Here is a 22635-nt window from a genome sequence, read left to right as displayed (position 1 = left end):
GTGGGTAGATACATAAACATCATAAACATTTCACTGCAAAGTTTTGAAACTCACACATTAAAGGTTCCTTTAATGGAAGCTCCTGTTAATGCAAGAATCTTCAGAGGTATGGAGAAGCTTTCCTGCACTAGGACCTTCCCCCATGACATACTGCCTTCATGTTGGGCCCAGAGCAATGGCGTTGGCCATCTATGGACTGAGACCTCTGAAAGTATAAGCCCCAGATAAACTTTTTCACCTCTAATTTGTTCTTGTTGGGTATGTTGGCCACAGCCACACAAAAGCTGAACTAAAATACATATATTATGAATTCATATTTTAACATTTGATGCAAAAGTTTTTCAGCAAAGAAAAAAAAAATATTAATAAAACCTCTGCCTTGCTTAGAGTCTCAGCCCCATGTCTCTTGGGTGGCATTTCCAGAACCAGATTCTCCCCTCCAATGTGCCAGGGAACTGTTCTGTGGATATTCTCTTCAGGGATGTGCCTGAATGCATGGACACATCTTGCTTCCTCTTCTATTTGATCCTCCAGGGTTCCCTCATTCAGTACATTTGCTTCTGTAAACCATCCACAGGTTCTTCTAGAAGGCAGAGAACTATAAATCTTAAAACTTGAGAAACAATAAGGGAATGGCACCTCTGAGATTAAGACCCAAGTCTCCTGATTATAGGTTCCATAACGGAACATCATCTAAATGGGATTTAAATCCATACGTGGTGTTCATTAGGCACCAACATGCAAGATGAGCACTACGGAGAGAGACCTGAACTGCAGAAAGCTCCTGCCCAGAGCTAATTGCAATCCTGGGAGCTGGTCCTCAGAGTAGCCATGAGCACTGGTGGGCCCCTCCCAGGCAGTCACCCGCCCACAGCTTTTCTTTGCATTATTTATTTATTTCTAAGACTTGGGGGTGGGAAAGAGAGGAAGAAAAGGAAATGATTTTTCTTCTTAATAGGTTTGCTCTTCTTGCTCTGGGTCGAATCAATGCTAGTGGGATTGAACTCACTCCCTAATATCCCCTTCCTCCAACTGCTTCCTTGCATTGTAAATAATTCAGACAAAATAAAATAATCATGTGGTGGTAATTACCACTGCCCCCTCCCCCAAAATCAAGGCTTCCTGAAGTACCACCCTCCCTTCTGGATGCTGCAGCAGCCTTAATGGCGCCTGTGCTGAGGGCAAGTTGAGGCCAGGCTGTGTGTGGCAGTCGAAGGGAGGGCAGCAAAGAGCTGTTGGGTCATCAGTCCTGAGCAGAGGGCAATGAAGTGATGCCCCGGTGGTTCCATAGAAGTGGCTGACACTCTGCTCAGCTGAGAGCCTGGAAACAGCACAGATTTATAAGGCCTTTCTAAACCCAATCTTTCTGTGCATCCTAATTTCCATATTTCTATCTTTGCGAGTGGGAATAAAGCTTTTATGACCAGCTCTAAAGCATATACACGCACCTTTTTTACCCATTCTCCTTTCTCGATATAATTTTTATTTAGTGGGTTTATTTCTCCATGTAAATACCTTGCTCACCTGTGCAGGCCTTGTTAACAGGAATCTTTAAGGGCAAAGTAAACGGTTGTTTTACTTCAGAACATCAATAAAGTACAGTCAGATTCAGCACAAGGTACAATATAAGAATGAGCTCTCTCGATGCTGTAGAACAAAGTGTCGGCAACTCACCAAAAAAGGGGAAAAAAAGAGTTCTCCAAACAAAACTGTATATTTGAGCAGTAGGGGTTGAAGGCTGTGTGGTAGGAGACATCTCATTTGGATACTGGTAATTTATGGGTAAATCTCAGCTTAATAATAGTTCTTTGCAAAAAGATTCTCTGCAGACTCATCAACTTCATGGAGACTTAAAGAAGCTGTAAACAATAATTTTGAAAACAGCATGGACAGTTCTGTTATAATCCCAGCTTGCTATTGATATCTGGCATGTGGCCTTTAAATAAGATGCTGAAAAAAAGAGACTGAACTCATAAACAGCAGACAAGATCCTGGCTCCTTCTTCTTGCTTTCACTTAACCTCTGAAGCTTCTGGGGAAGAACCAGATGAGCAGGGGAAGTGGCTTTGAAGCCCCAGGGCTCCTCAGGCTGCCCCAGCAGCATGGAAGAAGTCCACCCTTTCTCTCTGATGTTTTCTGTTCACGGGGTCAGTGGTGTCAAAGACAAGAGGCTCTAAACCCCACTTGTCTGGTGCCTTAGTCACTAGTTATGTGTGGCTGTTTACACTTAAATAAAATGTAAAATTCAGTCCCTTGGTCACACTGACCTCATTTCAAGTGTTCAGTAGCCACTCATGGCTAGTGGCCACCATTACTAGATAGGGCAGACACAGAACATTTCCATATCACCTTGGAAAGTTCTATTGGACAAGGCTGCTATAATGCAGACACAGTGTAGAAACTTGGTAGGTGACCAAGCTTGCCACCTGAGGACAGTCTGTGGGAAGGAAGGAAAGGGATTCAACCTTAAGTCACTTCCAAAGGGAACTTTTCAAATAAGTAAATATCTATGGGAAATAGTTGCAATGCCTAGGATTTTTAAAATTCTGTTTTTGCCCTAATGTGTCTTAAGATAGAATGACAGGGCCAGATGCAATGGTGTATGCCTGAAATCCTAATGACTAGGAAGTCTGAAGTAGGAGGTTGGCAAGTTCAAGGCCAGCCTCAGCAACTTAGAGAGACCCTGTCTCAAAAATAAATAAATAAATAAATAAAAAGGGCTGGGGATGTAGAGGTAGAGAACCCTTGGGTTCAATATCCAGTACTGCGATAGAGAGAGAGAGAGAGAGAGAGAGAGAGAAAGGAAGGAAGGAAGGAAGGAAAGAAGGAAGGAAGGAAGGAAGGAAGGAAGGAAGGAAGGGCATTTTCAAGTACTTAGTGTATCTCCCAGTTTGGTGAATTTTGCCCTTCTATTTGTTTTCTTATTAGTTGCTAACATAGGGAAATTTTTGAAGAGAGGAGAAAGAGCAAATTCTGGGGAAATTTTTTTTCATATTCTATAGAGAAAATAGTGAGGCAAAGATAGGAGAATCTTGCATTTAAATCCTGCAAATTCGATTGTGTAGAATAAATTCCAGAATATCAGCATTTCATGACAAGGTGAGAGATGGGTGCCATCCCCTACTGTTCTACCTGAGAAGGGACCAGCTCCCAGTCTGAGGTTTCTGCCCCTACCTTATCTGATTCCAGGATGACTCCACTGGGGGCCAGGGACTGTGAAAGGGAGGGGAGTTACAAATGACCCAGACATAAAATGCCAACTTCATTATTAACTCAGAAGTGGGAAGAAAAACAACAGGAAGTCCTGCATGGGCATTCAGCAGGGGAGGGGGTGGCCTAGGTGAAATCTTAATGCTGCATAAACCATCAAGATGCTTTAAGATAGAAATAATTCCAGCTTCGTCTTTTTTTTTTAATGCCACATTTAATACAAATATTAAGATACTGAAAAACATCAATATTTTTACTTTAAAATATGTGGAATATGGAATATTGGTTTATTGCCCTTAATATCACCATCACTGAGAAAAGAGACATTCATATTTCTTACACTTATATTTTGAATAAGAGCAGAAATTTCAAAAGATTGCTTCAGACATCCAGGAGTTTATACATTGGTTTCAATTATCACTAATCTCTTTTAGGGAACTCTGTTATCTGGCATGACCTGTGTTCACCTTGATTTTTCACCTCAGTATCCCATATATTATGTTTTTGATTTGGGGTGGGGGCTTGCTTTTTGTTTGTTTTGTTTTGGGGTACTGGGGATTGAATCCAGGTGCATTCTACCACTGAGCTACACCCCTATCTCTTTTAATTTTGAGACAGGGTCTCACTGACTTGCCCAGGCTATCCTTGATCTTTCAGTCCTCCTGCCTAAGCTTTCTGAGTAACTGGGATTACAGGCATGTGCCACATCTGGTTCTTTCCCAGACAATTCTTTGGTGTTTTGTATTTTATTTAGAGACAGAGTCTCACTGAGTTGCTTAGGGCCTCATTAAGTTGCCGAGGCTGGCTTTGATCTTGAGATCCTCTTGCCTCAGCCACCCAAGCCGCTAGGATTCCAGCTGTGCACCACCATGTCCAACTTATTTGTTTTTTATCACTTTATTCAACCATGCATGTTTCTTCTTTTCAACAAAAAATACATAATGTCCTTGCTACATATAAGACACTGACTGAGATACTGTGGTAGATACAAAGATGCATGCAAAAAATGCAAAACCTCCCCAGCTAATGGGCAAGTAAGAGGTTCATTCAGTCATTTTTCCTGACCAGTATTTACAGGGAGGATTGTCATGCCCCGGGCACTGTACTAGGGTCTGATTAAGCCTTCTTGGAAGGTTGGAAGGTTTTGCTGTCTCAAGGGAGGGAGAAATAGTGCCATTATTATATAATAAAGGCAGAACATAACAATGACCTTAAAAATACAAGAGAAAAAATGCAGTGGGTTCAGAAGCAGGGGAAGCTCAGGTCCAGCTGAGAGAGCACAACAGCTTTATGGAAGAGGAGACCTTTTCCTCTCTAAGGAGAGAGGAAAGTCACCGGAGGTGGGTTAAGTCAGGAAAACAGAAAAAAAAAAGGAGGACTGTGTTTAGAAAATCCTGGGTTTCCTAATGGACCATAAATTGAGTAAAGGGAAGTAATAGAAGAAAAGAGCAGAAAGGCTGGTCACAGGGCAGGACAGGGGACCTGAATGCTGGGCAGGGCCAGAAATTCACTCTAATATCATCCCACTCAACAGTGGAATGCAGACTCCAGCACCTGCCTGTGCTAATGAAGGGCTGTCACTGTATCCATTCTTGTAGATATTTAGGAGCCTCTTTTACGCCCACTCTGTGATTGGTGCTCCCTGTTACGGGAAGTAATTATATCATCAGTTATAGTGCCAGGCTGCCCAGACACCAGGATCTACTTAAATTCCAACTTCGTTCCTCTCCTTTTCCTAAATGTTTACCTGATAGTTCAATTCATCTTCAGAGTGATAGGTCTTTCACAAAAGCTGCACAATTGCCCCAGGAAAGTGAAAGAAAGGATTCATTCTCAACCAGCAGAGACTTGGAGCATGGGTGGTGGGAAGAACCCTGGATTTGAAGCCACAGGACGATTTAGGCTTGGCTCTGTCACTTAGCCACTTGGGACATGGGGCAAGCATATGCATACCCTGAACCACGATTTCTCATCTTTCTATACAATGGAGGGAGATACTGATGTCTGTCTTTACCAAGCTACAAAGCACTGGGGGAAATAGAAATTAGCATTACATTTAGATAAGAGTTTGGAATAGTTAATATTAGTTCATCACCTGACAAATATCAGTCCAGGATAGCTTTTTCTTTGTGAATAATGTCCTTTTCCTTTTCAAAGTATCAATTTCCTTTCAAATATAGAGCTACTACTTTTTAAAAATATTTACATGCCCTTTGAGGTGATTTCTTTTGTTCTTTTCTGGTTCTTTCCTTCCTAGCTTTAATTTGCTTCTTATTTCATTTAGGAGGTAGCAAAAGATTTATTTTGTGATTTAAATTTTGAAACTGATCACAAATTTATTGAGTGTGTTTAAAATTATGTTCTTGGCCCAGAAGTATACAATAGCACTATTAGGCATGGACCTTGACCATGAAGATATTGTAATCTAATTACTCAAGATAATTTATGCTGTGGAATTGTGTATGCAATTAGAAAAGCAAAACAAAAGAACAATGGCCAAGAGTACATGTGTCCAAAAAGGGAGTAGGCATGTTCTGCACAGGTCAGGAGGCCTGGGAAGGATTTGAATGGCAGAAGGTGAAGGGGTGGGGGTAATGGTCATGAGCAGGACTTGCCTGTGGGCTTGAGAACAGCAGCCAGGGGAAGTGGAGAGAAGACATTGAGAGTCAAGGGGAATTAGATGGGATCAGATCATGAAGGACACAGAAGTTCAACTCATCAACAAATACAACTTGATAATTAAACTGTTTGGGGCTATTATAACTCACTGCTATGGTTAGAAGATAAGCAAGATACTCTCTCTGCTCCAAGACACTAGTCTCCTAAAGAAAGAAGAAAAGTATTTGCATCCACCAATTTGGAAGATCAGAGGAAGCGGTTGGGGAAAACCAAAGACACAAGCCAACCAATCTAAAGTAAGTTTTTCTAACTATTGGTCAGATCATTGCCTTCCTGTCGTGAGAGGAGGCACTGGAAACCACGCTGTGGGGGGTGGGGGGAAGAAGAGATGGCAGTATGGAACGTGTGGGGTAGGGTCTGGTAGGACAAACCTCTTGGACGAGCGCCTGAGGACCATATATCTTGGGAAAGATACTTGGAGACTATGTTTATAAATATCCTGTTTCTCCCTAAGCTGATTTTAACATCCATCTGCAGACCTTGCCTTATAACTTATAACTGGCATTTGCCTGGTAGAAGCTCACACACCTGAAACTAGGTGTGTGATGAATGCTAATGAACCATCCCTTTACTTCCCTCCTACCCACCAACATAACGTATCATGAGATGTGAACCAAACATGCAAAGGGATAAGGAAGGTACAGGTCCTGAAACTGACAAGGCTCAGCCACGATTTCTGGGCTGCTTTGTAGGGTCAACTGAACAGCACTTGACAGATCTTGTTTCAAAGGTAAAGAAGGGAGCAACTTGGAGTACAACTAACTTCCATGCTAATCAAGGTGAACACAGCCATGACATAAAACAGAAAGCCACAGGGCTCCGTGTAACAGGACCAAGGACTCAACTTATCCAGCTACCTTGTTTCCCATTTGTAATTAGAGTCACAAAGAAACAGCCCCCTCTCTTGCACTACCCCACAAGCAGAGCCCAGACAACATCCTCATTTTCAATAACTCTTCCCCTTTATCTCACTCTGCCTGATGCCTAATAAGCTGATTGCTATTTACTTTGGACCAACAGCTAATCTGTTAATGATTGATTTTAAATTTTTACAGTCATTTGTCTCTGGCAGGACCTGAGACTGCAAAAGGCAGTCCTTTCCTACCTGATGAATTGGCTTTTTCTTAAGAGGGGAAAGGAAAAGGAAAGAACAAGATTTAAGCCAAAACTCTCCGTGGTTGCATTCTGCTGACAAACAATTGGCATTGGATGAGAAATTTCAATGGGGGGAGAAACAGAGGAGGGGGTGACGAAAATGGTTACTTGCCATTTCATTGTCAGCAAATAATGTAAGTGGACATTTTGCTAATGGTGCCATGGGGCAAAGACCCTCTGCAATACAAAGTAAATTGCAATTGTACTATAAATTTAAAGAACCTAAAATTCTTAATTAACAAAATTGATGCTCATTGCCTGGCCAAAATGGGATATCTAAACTGAAGCCATTATGGTCCTTTAAAACAATCTAAATTGCATCATATGATCTATGCGTGTGTTTTGTAGGATATATGCAGAAAAGTGAGTTTTTCTTTCCATTTAAGAGAGAGAGAGAAAGAGAGAGACTGTTGAATAGACAACAGTTGTTTTAATTGGTATCACCCAGCAGTGCTCAGCAATTTAATCACTGCTTCTAAAAATGGAACCATGGACAACTACTGTGTTCTGAAAAGTGGAAGGAAAGCCACGCACCACAGTGCTGTGCACATTTATAAACACTGCTTCTCGCCCAAGTTAAGCTTTCCTCCGAGACACCATCTCTAATTTTGTAAATAAGAATGACCCCCAAGGCTAGCATTCCCATCAAATATTTATTAAAACGCACCCCAAGACCTCTCATCTCAAAATGGAATTAAACGCATCCAAGTGTCTCTGCAAGATGAGAGTGATTTAAGACGCCAACCAGGACTGGCTGAATGGAAAGGAAGGACACTGGGAAACGTGGGATTTGGGTATCTGGAAGTGGTGGCAAGTCTTCCTGGAGAGCCGGTGCCATAAATTAACAGATGAGACATTTTACAGAGCCTCTAAAAGGAAAGACTAAACTGTTTGAAGGATAAAAGCCCTAATCTTATTAATATTTTAGATCCCACAAGACACTGAGGCTCCATCTGCCATCAGCAATACCTGAGAAAGAATAGAGGCAGCAGGGGAAAAGAAACCGCGGCCTCCCAAATGGTCTGCTGACCTCCTTGAGAGGCAGATGTCATGTGACAGTGATTGCCTATCTCAGCAGACATGCTGGGAACAGGAGAAAGTGTTAAATATAACCAGGTGGACAGTGATGAATTGACATACTGAAAAATCGAACGCTTCAGTAATCAGCCTAAGGATCTGATATCAACAACATTTTTCAGTTTTGTCCAAATTCATTGAAAGGTGTGCTTTAGCAAGTTCACTTCTCATTGGTAAGACCTTTCATCTTTATGCTGCTTTTCTGATTGGATTCGGTGTCATCATCGCTTGGGGTGGCTCTGTGCACAAAAAGCAGACAGACTGTTTGCTTGTAAGAGAAGGGAGACTGGGATGAGCACAAAGATAAATACATTTTTTACTCCACCATTAATTAAAGAACAATTAAATATCTATCATCATGGTCATTTAGAAAGAATTATGAAAGCCATGCTATAGAAAAATGTACCAGGTACTGTGTTCCAACAGCACAGTAAACCTGAAATATTGAAATACTGCCCTCGATTCTGCTGTAAGAAGCTGCTATAACTATAATTCTAATTATAGAACTCTAATTAATGTCTACATGGCTTCAGATAACTTCATTAAATCTTCAGAATATTTGTATTATCCTAAGACAATCTCTATCTATTAGGATAAAGAAATCCTTTAAAACAACTTTTTTTAAAATGCTGCTGATGTGCTTTTCTTTTTATAAGACACAGAAGTCATAAAATTTACTTTAAGGTTTCATTCATCTCCATAGCAGTGTTCCAAAAATTCTTCAACTAAAAACATCTTCCCCCAGTACAGATACAGCACAGCTGACAGCCAAGGATCACCCCCTCCTTTAAGGCTTACATAAAAACTGGCTCAAGACTTCATCCCACATCCTGTGGGAAGGCCAGTGTCCTCCCCTAATGCCTGAGAATCCCTGAGAGCTTATATTCTCAGGGTCACTGCTCTCACCAATGGCTACTTGTGGCTGCATTCTTGATCTCCCTTGTCTCTCAACTCTTATGGCTGCCCATGTGAACCTAGGTTTTGAATGTAACCTCTTTTACTTGATTTCTGCCAAAATGCCACTCCTAGTATCTATGGGAAGCAGACTTTCCATTTCCTCAAGTCCCTCATTTGTTCCCACCACTTGCCGCCATCTTGCCTTTTCCCTCACTTGATCCCACTCCCCTCTTCTTTCCTCTCTGCTCCCCACACATCCCCAAATTCCTGTAAACTTCTTCTACAGACTAGTTTGCTATCTCTTAGCCCAGCCCCAGACCATCTAGGCTATCTCCTGAGGGCCTTATCTTCGTAACCAAATGCTTCCATTAAGGTGGCAGACAGTCTCTTCCCTGAAAGGAATTCCTGACTAACTCTCAAAATAACAGCATTTTCCTCCAGGCTGCCCATACATTATAAGAAGATCTGACTCATTCCTGAAAACATTCAGGAAAAAGAAGTACAAAGGAGAACTAATTTTGTTATGAGCACCACAGGAAAGTATGAAAGGTCTAAAACAGGGATATGAAATCAGAAGTTGGGGGCACTAGAACTTGGGAGCAGGGCATCTGTCTTCAGATTCACCCCAGAAAGGATCAATAAGAGTATTAATTCATGTTGAACTGGTAATGAGACTCCATCCTGATATTTTCCTAAGACTCTAAGCTCCTGGCTTTTCTTAGAAAGGTCAGGGTGGGGGACTCCATAAGTGGTGTCTTGTGTACAACTAACTGATTTTCTATTACAGACTAAGCCAGTACCGGAGATGAAGCAATGACCTGCTACTTGGAGGAGTAGAAAGAATTCCAGGAACTGACAAGAAGTCAATTGCTTTCCCTTCACTCTCAGTTTGAATGCAGGAGATAAAGCATCTCTCTAATACTCAGAAGATTCAGGTTGCTCAGAGCTATATGGATAATAATGCAAGGAGCAACTCACATGCCCATGTTAGATCTCCAGCCTTAACAGAGTGGCAAAGTCCCAAGACCATGAACACAAATAGAAGGTGACTCAGTTCATTGCAAAAGTCAGACACACCCCAACCCCTGGTGGAATAATTCATGCAGAAGAAATTTATTTTTAAGATAGCTAAACAAGTGCTAGTCAATGCATTTTCTTCTGACTCTGTGGCAAAGTAATGATGATTTCTAAACAAAAGACAACTAGATTCAAACCCAAACAAAAAATTTCATCTTCATGCTGGAAGGACATATTCAATACAACTACGTTTAATTGAGTGGGAGACAAAGGTAAGACTGTCCCTCAGTATGCATTGTAATCAAATCATTGCACACTTCTTGAGAGTGAATTGAGTAGTTAATTAACAACAGATTTTGTTAAAATATTGTAACCCACTAGACATTTACCCTTCTATACTATGGCTGCTCTGTCAGAGAAGACATGCTAGGTAAACTTTCCCATGCACTTAGGGAAATGCTGCTTTTCAAGGGACCTGGAAAAGAAGTTACTTGCCACATACCTAATCATAATTGGTTTAAAAATTCCTTCAAATAAGAATACTTATGATCCAGTCTATTCATGCTGAATTCATGCATTCAAAATATGATAATAAATAGCAAACATTATATATGCTTAGTTAGCATATATGAAGTTCTTATAACTTTATAGCATTATATATGCTCTATATTGCTAATTATGTACTCATCACAACACTGTAAGTTTTCTATAAATCTCATTTTATGGATGCAGAATTGAGATATGGAGGGATGGTATAACGCACTCAAGGTCTCACCACTAAGAAGTAGCCAAGCTGGGGTTGAACGCAGGTAGTCTGGCTGTCCAGGATTCACAGTCTGATTCTGTGCCATATGTTGTCTCCAGCAAATATGGGCCCACAGCTTGGCCTCAACAGCCTCACAGTAGTAGCACTAGAAATAAGGGCATGCTTCCTGTGGTCTGAATGTGAACTTAAGTATCCTGAGGTCTGGGGACTCAAGAAAAGCTCACAAATTCAAACTCATTGCAGAAAAGGTTGTGGAAACATTAAGGGAATTTGCATTATGAAGTATTTTAGGATATATACCAATTTGGATAATTCTAAATGCATATATCTTTGACCATTGGCCATTAAGTGTCACATATAGGTTAAATAACAGGGCTTAAATAAATAGATAAATATATTTGCATATGATATTTTATATGCTAGAATATTAAAATCAATTTCATACTTTTTCTACACTCCTACTTGAACTGTTCATTTCTTTTGAAAACCATTTTTCCCTTGAAAATACCAAAGCTAACACTGGCCTAGCCAAATGAACTAGTGCACGCTCTGAATTAATAGAGGATGCATTTAATGAGATTATGCTGCAACAATTATGATTGATTTGAATCTCTAACTTAATCCACAAAATAGTGTAACATTGTGAAATAGATTTTACCCTGCACCATCTTGCTTTAGGCATCTCCTTGACATAGCCAGCTGTTGATCCAATACACATTTATGTTCGAATCTGGTAACTAGGTTTGATACAATTCTCCCCAAATGCCTCAAAATACATTTCCTTCTTCACTTAATTTCACCAGCCCTTTATTTGCATGTATCATAAACACATGTTTTTTCATGCACTTGCTTAATTTTGCTTAATCATTCTTTTTTATTTTTCTCCAAAGAATAGGTGTATCTGACACTGTTGGCTGCCCTTTCCTCTTCCTTTTTGACAAAGCCCAGAATCTGTTCCCATATCTACCTTTCCCACACATGACTCTGGGTTAATCCTAATTGGGCCAACTTTGACCTTGGTTTAGACATGGCCAAGTGAGCAAAATTTAGCTAGATGGTTTTAAGGGTAGGTTTCTCCACTCTTGAAAATAAATATGATAAGTGAGAGAGGCTCTCTGTGCTTCTGCTGGCTATTACTATGTGTAGATGTGATGCCTGGAACAGTAGCAGCCCGTTATGACTATGAGGTAATCTAGAGAAGAAAGATGAGAAGAACCTGAGCTGAGGATAATGTTGATGAGCCATCAACTTAATCAACCACAGGAACTATTTCCAAACTTCCCATTGTAGTAGGTTGATTCAGGGTTTTCCGTTGCTTAGAGCTGAAAGTATGTACAGGAGACTGCAAGAAGCGTGAAAGTATACTTTAATTCATTTGTCCAACATACATTAAGTATTCACTGTCACCAGGCATTGTTCCAGAACTTGGAGGTAGAGCAATAAATAAACCAGGCATCTTCTTATCTTTAGGAGATTATATTCTAGTGGGGAATTCACTTTGTACACTTAGCTTGCCACACAGTGGGAGAGAGAGGACACCCTATGCTAGTAGAATGGAAAAGAGGTCACATTTAGCATGCATCAGAACACCTTCCAAAAGCTGTCTTCTTCAGTCGCCACAGTCACATGGTGGGGTTACTATTAGGGTTGCTATTAGATGAGGATGCTGGTGGGGACTTGAAGGTCATAGCAGCAGAGTCAGGATGAAAACCCAGATCTGACACCAACTTTGACACGTTTTCAGCTCTCCAGGTCCACCAAGCCATCAGGGTAAGGAAAGGGTCAACAGTGGCCACAGAATGAAACAGCCAACAGATCTTGGTATGCCAGGATGTAGAAACATCATGAACACCCATCTCCTATCTAGTCTCAGGCCACGGTGTGCCCTGTAAGGACTGTAAACAGGACAAAGTAATAAAATTCAGGACAATCCCAAGTGGATGGGCATCTGGCAACTCTGAGATAAACACTCCCAGCTTTTAATGAGCTGGCAGCAGGGCAGGAAGGAACAGAGACTGTTGCTCTGGAGGGTTTGTGATTTTCTGACCTGTCAACTCTGATCCATGCCACCAACCTGCAAGGGATGTGGCCCCAACCTCTGTAGAAGACAAACGCAAAGAAGTCCTGCACCACAGATAGGCTGATAAAAAGAAGGGAGCCTCTACTCAAGAGCTGTGTTTTGTAACAATAACAAGGAAAGGAAACCTTCTGAAAACTTCTGCTGGGGTGCTATCTAGGGACACAGTGATAGTGGCTTCCCTTTACTGGTACATGCAACACAATGCACTAAGTTCTTTCTCTGTAGGAACATATTCTGAAGTCCATTGTATTGTTATTCCTGACTTTTACAGATGAGGAATCCAAGACACAGGAAGTTTTAGAAATTTGGCAAAGGTCTCTGAAGAAATAAGGGAGAGAGCTGGGGTTTCAACAAAGTCTGTCTCTTAACACTGTTCTGCATTCCTCTCTGTGCGGGCGTTTGGAGATTCAAGGCCCATGTGCTTACATTCTCTCCTCTGATCTAGGGGAGTTCTCAGCCTATCAAAGAAAGACCAGTTTTCTCCCCTGCTTGTTTGCCTGTTTTGTCCAGCTTCCAGGGTTCCTAATATACCAGAGCCCCACAATTTGGTCTCTCTCCTAAATGACCATCCCCTGACCATTTCTTAGTACAGCAATTTCCAATCCATATGAAGATTTCTGAACCTCCTCTTAGTTTCTATATTTGTCTCCTTGTGAACCAGCAGCACACAGTTCACAGAGAGATTCTGGCACAGACCAAAGTGAGCATAGCACTGATCTAGGACAGTTCATCTGCAACCCCCAAATCCTGGAGAGGCGAGAAGGACCAGTGGCTAGTGGTAAGGTTTTGCATGCAATGTATGCAATCTCCAAGAAAATTCAACATTCAAATGCCCAAGTGAAAAGGGAAAGAAGGAAGCAAAGACATTTTATTAAAAGGTGACTCACCCAGATCTAAAAGCATCTTCCATGTTATGAATAATAAGATGCAATTGCCCAGGAGTAGAAGAAATAATTATTATTTTTTTTAAACAAATAATTTAAATTTAATTACTTTTAAGGCATTCTCTGTAATAGCATATGTACAGCCACTGGAGGATATATTACTAAAATACTAAATACCATAGACTGGATAAATGGATAAACAGACATTTATTTTCTCTGGAGGTTAGAATCCCAGTTCTTGGTCCTGCATTGGCTGTTTCTAAGTTCTCTTCCTGGCTTGCTGTTCGAGTCTGTAAACAAGTCAAAATAACACCTGGNGCTGTATCAATCTACACAAGTTCCTCCCCCCCCCCCCGGTTATTTTGCCCAGCCAGCAGGGCTGCGGCAGCTTGCAAACAGCTACCTCCAATTGTCCTCACATAGCAGTGAGAGAGTGGCCTCTCTAGGACACTAATCATACCCAGTAAGGTTCTCACCCTGATGACCCCATTCAACCTTGGTTACATCCATAAAGATCCAATCTCCAAATAGAGTCATATTGGGATTTAGCATTACAACATGTAAATTTGGGGGGTGGGGCAGTGAGACACACATTTTAGTCCATAGCAGGTGACAAAATCAAATAATTTTGATAGGAAAATACCTATGATATGTCAAACAAAAAATAAGATTAACATACAAAATTATATATTCAGTATGATTTTATTTCTCACACATAAAAATCTTCTATTAAGAAAGAACTTTATAAATCATCTTGTCCTTAATTATAAAATGATAGCAACTTGTCTTAATCCTTTTCTGTAATGTGTTTATTAATGTCTTCTTCACTTAATTTAAGAAAGTTGTTACAAATGAATTCTCACTAAAATGTAAATTATTGATAACCTTTATTATATCCCAGGAAATATTTGCCTTTTAATGGGAGACATAGTTAGCTGTCAGGAATTCATTGTCAGACTTTAGTAATCAGTTTGGGTCTGATTTAGAGATGAGGGGTGCCCCAAAAACTCAAGTGTGAAAAAATGCAAGAAGATTTAGAGGTGAAATGATTGAGTCATGAGAGTCTTAACTGAATTGGTGCATTACTCCACTTGAATGGATTAACTGGGTGGTAACTGCAGGCAGGTAGGGTGTGGCTGGAGACACATCTCTGGGGCATACCTTTGGTATATATTTGGTCCCTCTCTCTGCTTCCTCATATCATGCTCTGAGCTGCTTTCCTCCACCACATTCTTGCACCTGGATGTTCTGCCTCACCTCAGGTGCAGGGCAGTAGAATCAGCTATCTATGGACTGAGACTTCTAAAATTTCGAGCCCCAAATAAACTTTTTCTCCTCGATGTTGTTCTTGTCTGGTCTTTTGGTCCAGCAACAACAAATAAATAAATTTTAAAAAGCCACAGACTAAAACAAGCATGGAATCATTTTTTTATAGCAGGCATCAAGTAAGGCTTTTTGGAACCCCTGATGTTATATGAAACAAGTCCCCAAAGCCTGGACCCAGCTAGTCTCCTTTCAAATGAAAAAAATTAGGGTTCTTGCCTCTAACAACAGTCCACGAAACCAAGTATACAAATGGCTGCCTCTCTCATCTGCGTAGGAGGTATACATGTGGAAGCATTTAACTATTTGGGATTTAAAACTCACCTACTTCCCCAAGAATTTGAAAATTTGAAAACACTTAGGAAAATTAAAACAAATAACAAAAATTAAAACAATAACAAAAGATAGATATAAAAAGTTACTCTGATGGAGCAATGAATTTAGTTTGTTTCCCTCCCAGGACACAGGATTATTTTTCACGCTATAAAATTTTGCTGATTGATTTTATCCCCCATAGCACTTCCCACAGTAGGTGTTCAGAATGAATAAATTTAATCAAAGCGCATCAACTCTAAGGTTTAGCTATCTCTCCCTAGGGAAACTTGAGAAATCAATACCCAAATTATGAAGTATTTTGTAAATTCCAAAGCAATAGCTTATTCTGATCGTCATTTTATTTTTTTCCACTAAGCCATTTGAAGCATCTCAGGCCTGAAATACATTATGTGTTATCGCTTTATAATGTATTTAGAAGTCAACAGACTTCCCTTCCCCTCACCTCACCATCAGATGATCCACATAGGTCAAATTTGGTGTCAAGCAAATTAAAGTGTTATTTTATTATCCAAAGTAATTGTTTCTGTATTAAAAGGCCATTATGCTGAATTGGTTATGTTGGTGATTACGCCATTACGAATGTGGGGCTAACTATCAGTTGAGCTGAATGCCCATGTTTGTGAACATCTTCTTTAAGCTTTCCCGTATGTGGCAAATCATTCTTAACTGGGTACTCCAAATGGTCTGTGTACCTCAGATGTATTTTTCTAAGCCATTAACACATTGAAACCCCTCCTCCAACTCCCCAGTCGATCATTAATTAACAGGGTAAGAAGAAAGAAACGGCCTCCCATTGAGATGTAGCTGGGACTACAGCAAGGATGGTGCTCAGAATCTGACAGCCATTGGATGGGATCTCTTATTCACATCATATATGCTATCATTTAGGAGGTGGGGCACTGTCATAACAGTGCCTTTAGTAAGAGATTATTTTTTAATTTGTTGGGAATGAATACTTATTTGAAAGTTTCAAAGAATTTCAACACTGTTAAAGAATTTTGAGACAAACTCATTAATATGACCTGCAGCTCCCATATCTGATAACCCACTAAGTGGTAAACCCCACATTAGGTAATTCAATGCTTACTAATTCTTGTAAGATTTCCTCTTTCACAGATGGGAGGCAGGGGAAGAAACTTAGAGAGAAGAATCTATCCAAAGCCTTATGGCAACTTGAAAATAATATCAAAGATCCACTTGGGTTTGTCCCTAAAACAGACTTCTATGCAGATCAACTCCCTAACACCAGAGCAATCCAACTCCAAACTCACATTTGATACCTGAAGGTAACTTGTCTAAGCACATAACTAAGCACTATAAATCAACAAGACTCTGTGAAATTCCCATAAATAAACTTGAGAAGAACAGGAAAGATCTGTTACACACACACACACACACACACACACACACAGGATAAATGTTCAAACAAAGAAATCATATCTTACTTGCACATAAGATTCAAAATTGTGAAGAAGTTAATTCTCCCCCAAAAAGGCTGGAGATACAGCTAAGTGGTAGAACACTTTCCTAGCAGGTGTGGGTTCAATCCCCAATTCCTGGTACCATAAAAAAGAAAGAAAGAAATGAATTCTGCCCAAATTAATCTACATATTTATTTAAATATAAGTTGTATAAGTTATACAACTCTTGGGGTTGGGGTTGTGACTCAGCGGTAAAGCACTTACCTAGCATGTGTGAGGCACTGGGTTCAATTCTTAGCACCAAATATAAATAAATAAAATAAAAATCCACTGCCAACTAAAAAATATTTTTTAAAAAAATTATATAACTTTAATAAGAAGTCCAACAGGAGTTTTGGGAATTTTGAAATATGATTCTAAAGTTCATCTGGAAGAATAAACATTCAAGAATAGCCAGGAAATACTTAAAATGAATAGAAATAAAATATTAAAATTTGTGGTGCTTCTGCTGAAATATAGACTGATGAAATGACCATGGTAGGGCCCAGAAAGCATATGTGTGGATATTAGTACATAGTCAAAGGAGCATTTTATATCAGTGGAAATAAGATAAATTATTCAAGAAATGGTCTTGAAAAAGCTAACTAGCCATTTGGAAAAAAAAAAATACGGAGAGCTGGATCCCAGCCTCATTCTTTATATTGAGTTAAATTCCAGAGGGATCAACAATTTAAATGTAAAAGTAATAGGGGAAAACAGATGAAGATTTTTATTACTGGCAGCCTTTCTTATCATGAATCAAAGGCCAGAAATGAAAACAGAAAAACTTGATAAGTTTTATTTTAAGAAAATGTAAAAGCCCTGTAAGCAAGAAAAAAAATAAGCAAATGATAATATGGAAAAATACTTGCAACAAATATGATGTTAAAGAATTAATATCACTAATATTAAAAGAATATATAAAATACTTCTCTATATTCTAACATTGCTTGATATTTTTACAGTGAACAGAGAACATTTTTCTACTAAGAAAAATAATAAAGTTCTTTTTATTTTTAAAAAGCAACATTTGCTACACATACTTACTTCTTCCAGCAAGTTATTTACAGTACTTAGAGGAACCCAGAAATAACTTCAGATCACACAATCACAACCCCAGAAGAGAAGGGATTCTCAAAATTGGATGGGGGTAGAGAAATTTTATTGATTGGGGGTAGAGAAATCTGCCTTTAAAATTTAACATTATCAAGTCTACTAATCTTGCTTTATACTAGCATATAAAGTTATAGAACATTTTACCTACAAAAAAAAAAAGTCTGAATTTACTAGGAGCTGTCAAAATACCAGTGCTTCTTAAAACAGCTACATTGAAGAATTGATTTCTCTGATTTACAGCTTTGGTGGCCCCTTAAGGTCGGATACTAAAATGTTGTTGCCAAAGGAAACTTATTGTCTAGATTTTATCCTCACAATCTCTTACATTTTGTGCCAGGAAAACAATACCAGGGTATCACACTGAATTCTCTGCAGCTCCATGGTATGAAGAACAATGGCAGGATCTTTCTTGTTAAGTGACTCTTACAGGAACTCAGTGTGACTCTCATTTGTCAAAGATACCACATGTTTTCTAAGATGGAAAAATAAAACTGATTCTTTCTTGGAATTTTCCTGATTCATCTTGACAATCTGATTCTTTCATAAATTTGGAATGACCTTTACACATTCTGAGTGTACCAACTCAATGCTGGGAACTTCGTAGGCTTTAAGTATTGAGACACTAGTACAGTTCATTAGGGACACGTGACTTAAAGCTATCTTGTTAGGTTAGAACTCGACATTTCAAGTTAATTGATGACATGCCTGGATTTAAATGTAATTTATGAGATATTTCAATAATTGAATTTTTAAAGGAATACAAAATACTTAGAAATTTATCATTTTTTCTAATTGTTTCCTCTCTCTCTCTCTCTCTCTCTCTCTCTCTCTCTCTCTCTCTCTCATTTTTACTTTTAGGGAAAGTAATAGGTCCTATTACCCACATGTTTAGGCTTACAGACATTTCTCTCTTGATGAACAGGTATTAGCATACTAGATTTTTTCTAAAAAAAAAATTGCAAGGTTTTTACCATTTACTTAACATCAAGTCCCCTTTCCTTCTTCACTCATTCTCTTAGTCAATCCTTACTGACCACCTGGATATGGTCCACTTACTTTACTTGATCAGAGGCACAAAACATTTTAGAATACTCATTCTGAGCAAGAGAAATTTCTTCTTTCCCAAACTTCTTCAAGAAGGAGCCAAATTCCATAACCACAACATAGTTCAATAAATATCAACTCTACAACTACTCAATAATGTCAATAATCTTGGTAAATGGTTAAGAAAAAAATTCAGGGTGATGTCTTACCAGTTGTGGACAAACAAACAATATTACTTTCATCTGGTGCTCGTGGCCACATAGATGGGTACTTTTGTGATCTTCTATGACCAGCGATTCACCCGTGATGAGGGAATTTGGTGAAATCATTGAACTACTAAAGGAGGATGTCTTGCCAGCACTATTGGTCTCTATTTGGAGTCTTGAATTTTACAAAGGAAAGCAAGAAATTGGAAGGGCTGCCCCAGCCATCTGTCCCACACATTAATATTAGGGATTTCCAAAATAGCTTCCTGTGAGATCATCTCTTGTGTGGAACCCATGGTGAAGACCTCCAAGGGGGACTCCTTGGAGATGGAGCCCTTAGCCAGTCCCTGACAGGTGGTGCCCGACCCCTGCCACACACCCAGAGATAAATTTGATATTTCATTGTTATGGAGCAAGGACTGGCCAATGAGAAATTTAATATTTCCTTAGAAGTCAAAGAGCAGCATAAGGTTGTTGATAATATGAAGACAGAGAACTCTTACTAGTTTATATAACTTTTCAGTGAATATTTGCTGAAAGATGAAATAATGTGGTATAACTCCAATTCTCCCATGTTATCAGGCTATACCAATATTCAACTAATTTCAGTGTGATTTGTGGCTCAACCATTTCTTATCTTGACTAACGGAACTTCCTACTTTGTAGTGTAACTTCTGTACTGAATTTATCTGAGACTCCAGTGTTGGGTTCTCACCATAAAACTGAGCAGAAAACTTAGTGGGGAAATCCACTCTTGAACATTAGAAGCATCCTCTGTGATAAAATGACATGTTGGCCTACAATAGAAAAATAGACACACAACTGTTAGTTGGAATGTAAGATGATTAACTTGGCAATACTATCAACATTGTAAATGTACATCTCTCTGTCCCAGCATTTCCACTGCTAAAAAAACTTATTTTATGGACATAATTGTGTGAATTTAAAAATGCAAATGTATGAGAATATTCATTGTAGTAATGGTTGAAATTGCATGCATTTAAAAATTGTTATATCCATGCCTTGGAATTCCTTGCAACCACTAGAAAGAATGCAACAGATTTAAGTGTGCTGAGAAAAAGAGATGTTCAACACATTATTAATTGAAAGAACAAGACATCGAAGAATACTGTTTGACATTAACCCATTTGTATAAACAAAGAGTAGAGATATACATTTGCATATGCATAAAAATGACTGGAAGAAAATACAAAAAACATTAATAGTGGTTGCAACAGTGGTAGCATAGAAGAGAGGAAGAGAGGGCGAATTTTCTCTTTTGTTTCATATATTTGTTGCAGTGTTTGAATTATTTGACCATTAAATATATTACTTTTATGAGTTTTAGAAGTATCTTCTATCTTACCACCTTCTTCTTGTTTTACTTATCTTAGTTTAGCCAATAGGCTTTTTCAGGTTTGAGATCATTTATTTTATGTTGGTTCTTTCTTAAAATCATGTATCCCCCTAGCTTATTCTCCCCAAAGCACTTTTTCACTTTAAATATGATCTTTCCCAGGTCTTCAGTTTATGATTAACCAAATGAAACCACAAGTACACAGACCCCCAACCCAGCATTGAGTAATAAAACAGTACGTGAGTGGGGGGGAAATGATAACTCAATTGCATCCATCACAACATCAACAAACATTAGTGATGCCACAATGTCATGATGCAGGAGGTCAAAGACTCATGCGCCCTGTGGGACTTAACTGGGGCAGTTCTGGTTCTGCCATTAGGACCATGAGCACTCCAATCTCAAGATACCGCCATTATCTCCAGATCATTGCCACGATAGACCCAAACAACTCCAGTCTATCGTGTCAGTGTGTATTCGGGGAGTCTTTAATGCATGGATCATTGGCGAGCTCTACCATAAAAGCCCTGTAGGAGCCATGGTCGTGTGTGGAATCAATGCACACTCAGGGACTCCCCCATGCCTGGATCATTTGCAGCGCATCGTGTCAATGCATACTCCGGGAGCCCTTACTCTGCAGCCTGTGCTAGTTGAGGAACAATGTACACCAAAAATACTTATGAAATAGTTGTTACAGTGCATACACAGTATTCACTCTTCTAAATGGCATGTCAGCAAGTTTAGTGTGCAACAAATAATTCCTAAAAGGCACAAAACACTCCTAGAGGCCCAACTTCATACATGGACAATTGGCCTATGGAATTGTGGCATGGCTGTGGGGGAGTGTGAGTTTCTTCACAGTGAAAAAGGGAAAAGGAACAGATAGTCTTGCATTTTAAGCCACTTCCTCTGCTCAGTGTTGCCAGGGTTATCCATATAAAGCCAATTACTTGCTAATTATTTGTCTAAGCATTTGATGCTTAAGAGCCAAGGGATAGATGTTCTCTCCCTATTCCAAACCATCTACAGAGGAAGGTGAGAGGACAGGGGTAGAGCTAAAAAGTTCCCTGGGTTTTCAGCCTCCAGACCAGCACTGTCCAACAGAAATAGAATGTGAATTGCATATGTAATTTAAAATGTCCTTCACAGGCACATTTTAAAAAAAAAATTTTTAGATGTTGATGGACCTTTATTTTATTCATTTATTTGTATGCATTGTTGAGAATCGAACCACATGGTGCTCTACCACTGAGCCACAACTCCTGCCTCCATAGGCACATTTTTTAACCATAAAAAAAGGAACTTTGATTATAACTGTTTGATTTCACGGTAGGTATCCAAGATATTATTATTTCAATGTCCAATCAACATTTAAAAATGTTTAATGGGACGGTTTACGCTCCTTTTCTCAACACTGAGTCTTCTTTACAATGCAGGGTTTTCCCGATGTAGAAACATCTCCATTTAGACCAGCCACATTTCAAGTCCCTTGTGGCCAGGACTGTGCCGGTGGGCAGCCCAGCTGCAGCGGCCTGGGGAAATGAATCCCAGGAGCTTAATTTTCATTGTCTCCCTTCAACTACCTATCTCAAGGCAAGTAAGTGTGTGTCTATCTTTCCACCTCATTTCCTCGCCAGCGCTGTGACAGCCTTTTCTTAGCAGCTTGAGTAGATGGGTATGTTTTGGTTTCTGTAATAATTAAAAATGACCCACAAATATGCATTCAGAAATAGGAAAGAAAACTACGTTAGGGTCCCTGTGATAATGCCTATCTTAGGTCATCTTTCTTGGAGATGCAGCTGGAGAGGGGGGGCTGGCTGCTGGGAGAAGGGATAGAGAGGGTGGGCATGGCATTGAGGGCGAAGGTGGTGGCCTCGCTACTCCTAAAGGTGCCACCGGCAGGCCAGCGGGCCGTGCATCTCAAGAGGTCACTGGCACTCTTCTAGACCTAGGAGGGTCGCTGGTATCTGAGGTTGAGTCTTGCGGAGACACAAAGCGGGAGGGCGACAAAGAGGCCGCCGAGGCAAGG

General features: G+C 39.6%; 1 protein-coding gene across 6 annotated transcripts in view; it reads right to left on the bottom strand.

The window, feature by feature from the left end:
- The window catches only part of Snx10 (sorting nexin 10), a 167324-nt gene that overhangs the window by 54650 nt on the left and 90039 nt on the right, over window positions 1-22635 (bottom strand). For 5 of the 6 annotated variants that reach the window (XM_048786367.1, XM_048786368.1, XM_048786370.1 and 2 more), the window contains 2 exons: window positions 19965-20046; window positions 12150-12695 (listed from right to left, as the gene is read on the bottom strand). In XM_048786367.1, the coding sequence (XP_048642324.1) occupies window positions 12660-12695; window positions 19965-20046 (118 nt within the window). In that variant the 3' untranslated portion in view covers window positions 12150-12659. Of the gene's footprint in view, window positions 1-12149; window positions 12696-19964; window positions 20047-22635 lie in introns of those variants that run through there. The other variant, XM_048786371.1, reaches the window with a different exon arrangement.

Source organism: Marmota marmota, unplaced genomic scaffold, assembly GCF_001458135.2.
Source record: "Marmota marmota marmota unplaced genomic scaffold, marMar, whole genome shotgun sequence".
In the NCBI taxonomy this organism is placed as follows: domain Eukaryota; kingdom Metazoa; phylum Chordata; class Mammalia; order Rodentia; family Sciuridae; genus Marmota; species Marmota marmota.
This window is presented reverse-complemented; position numbering and strand designations above follow the sequence as displayed.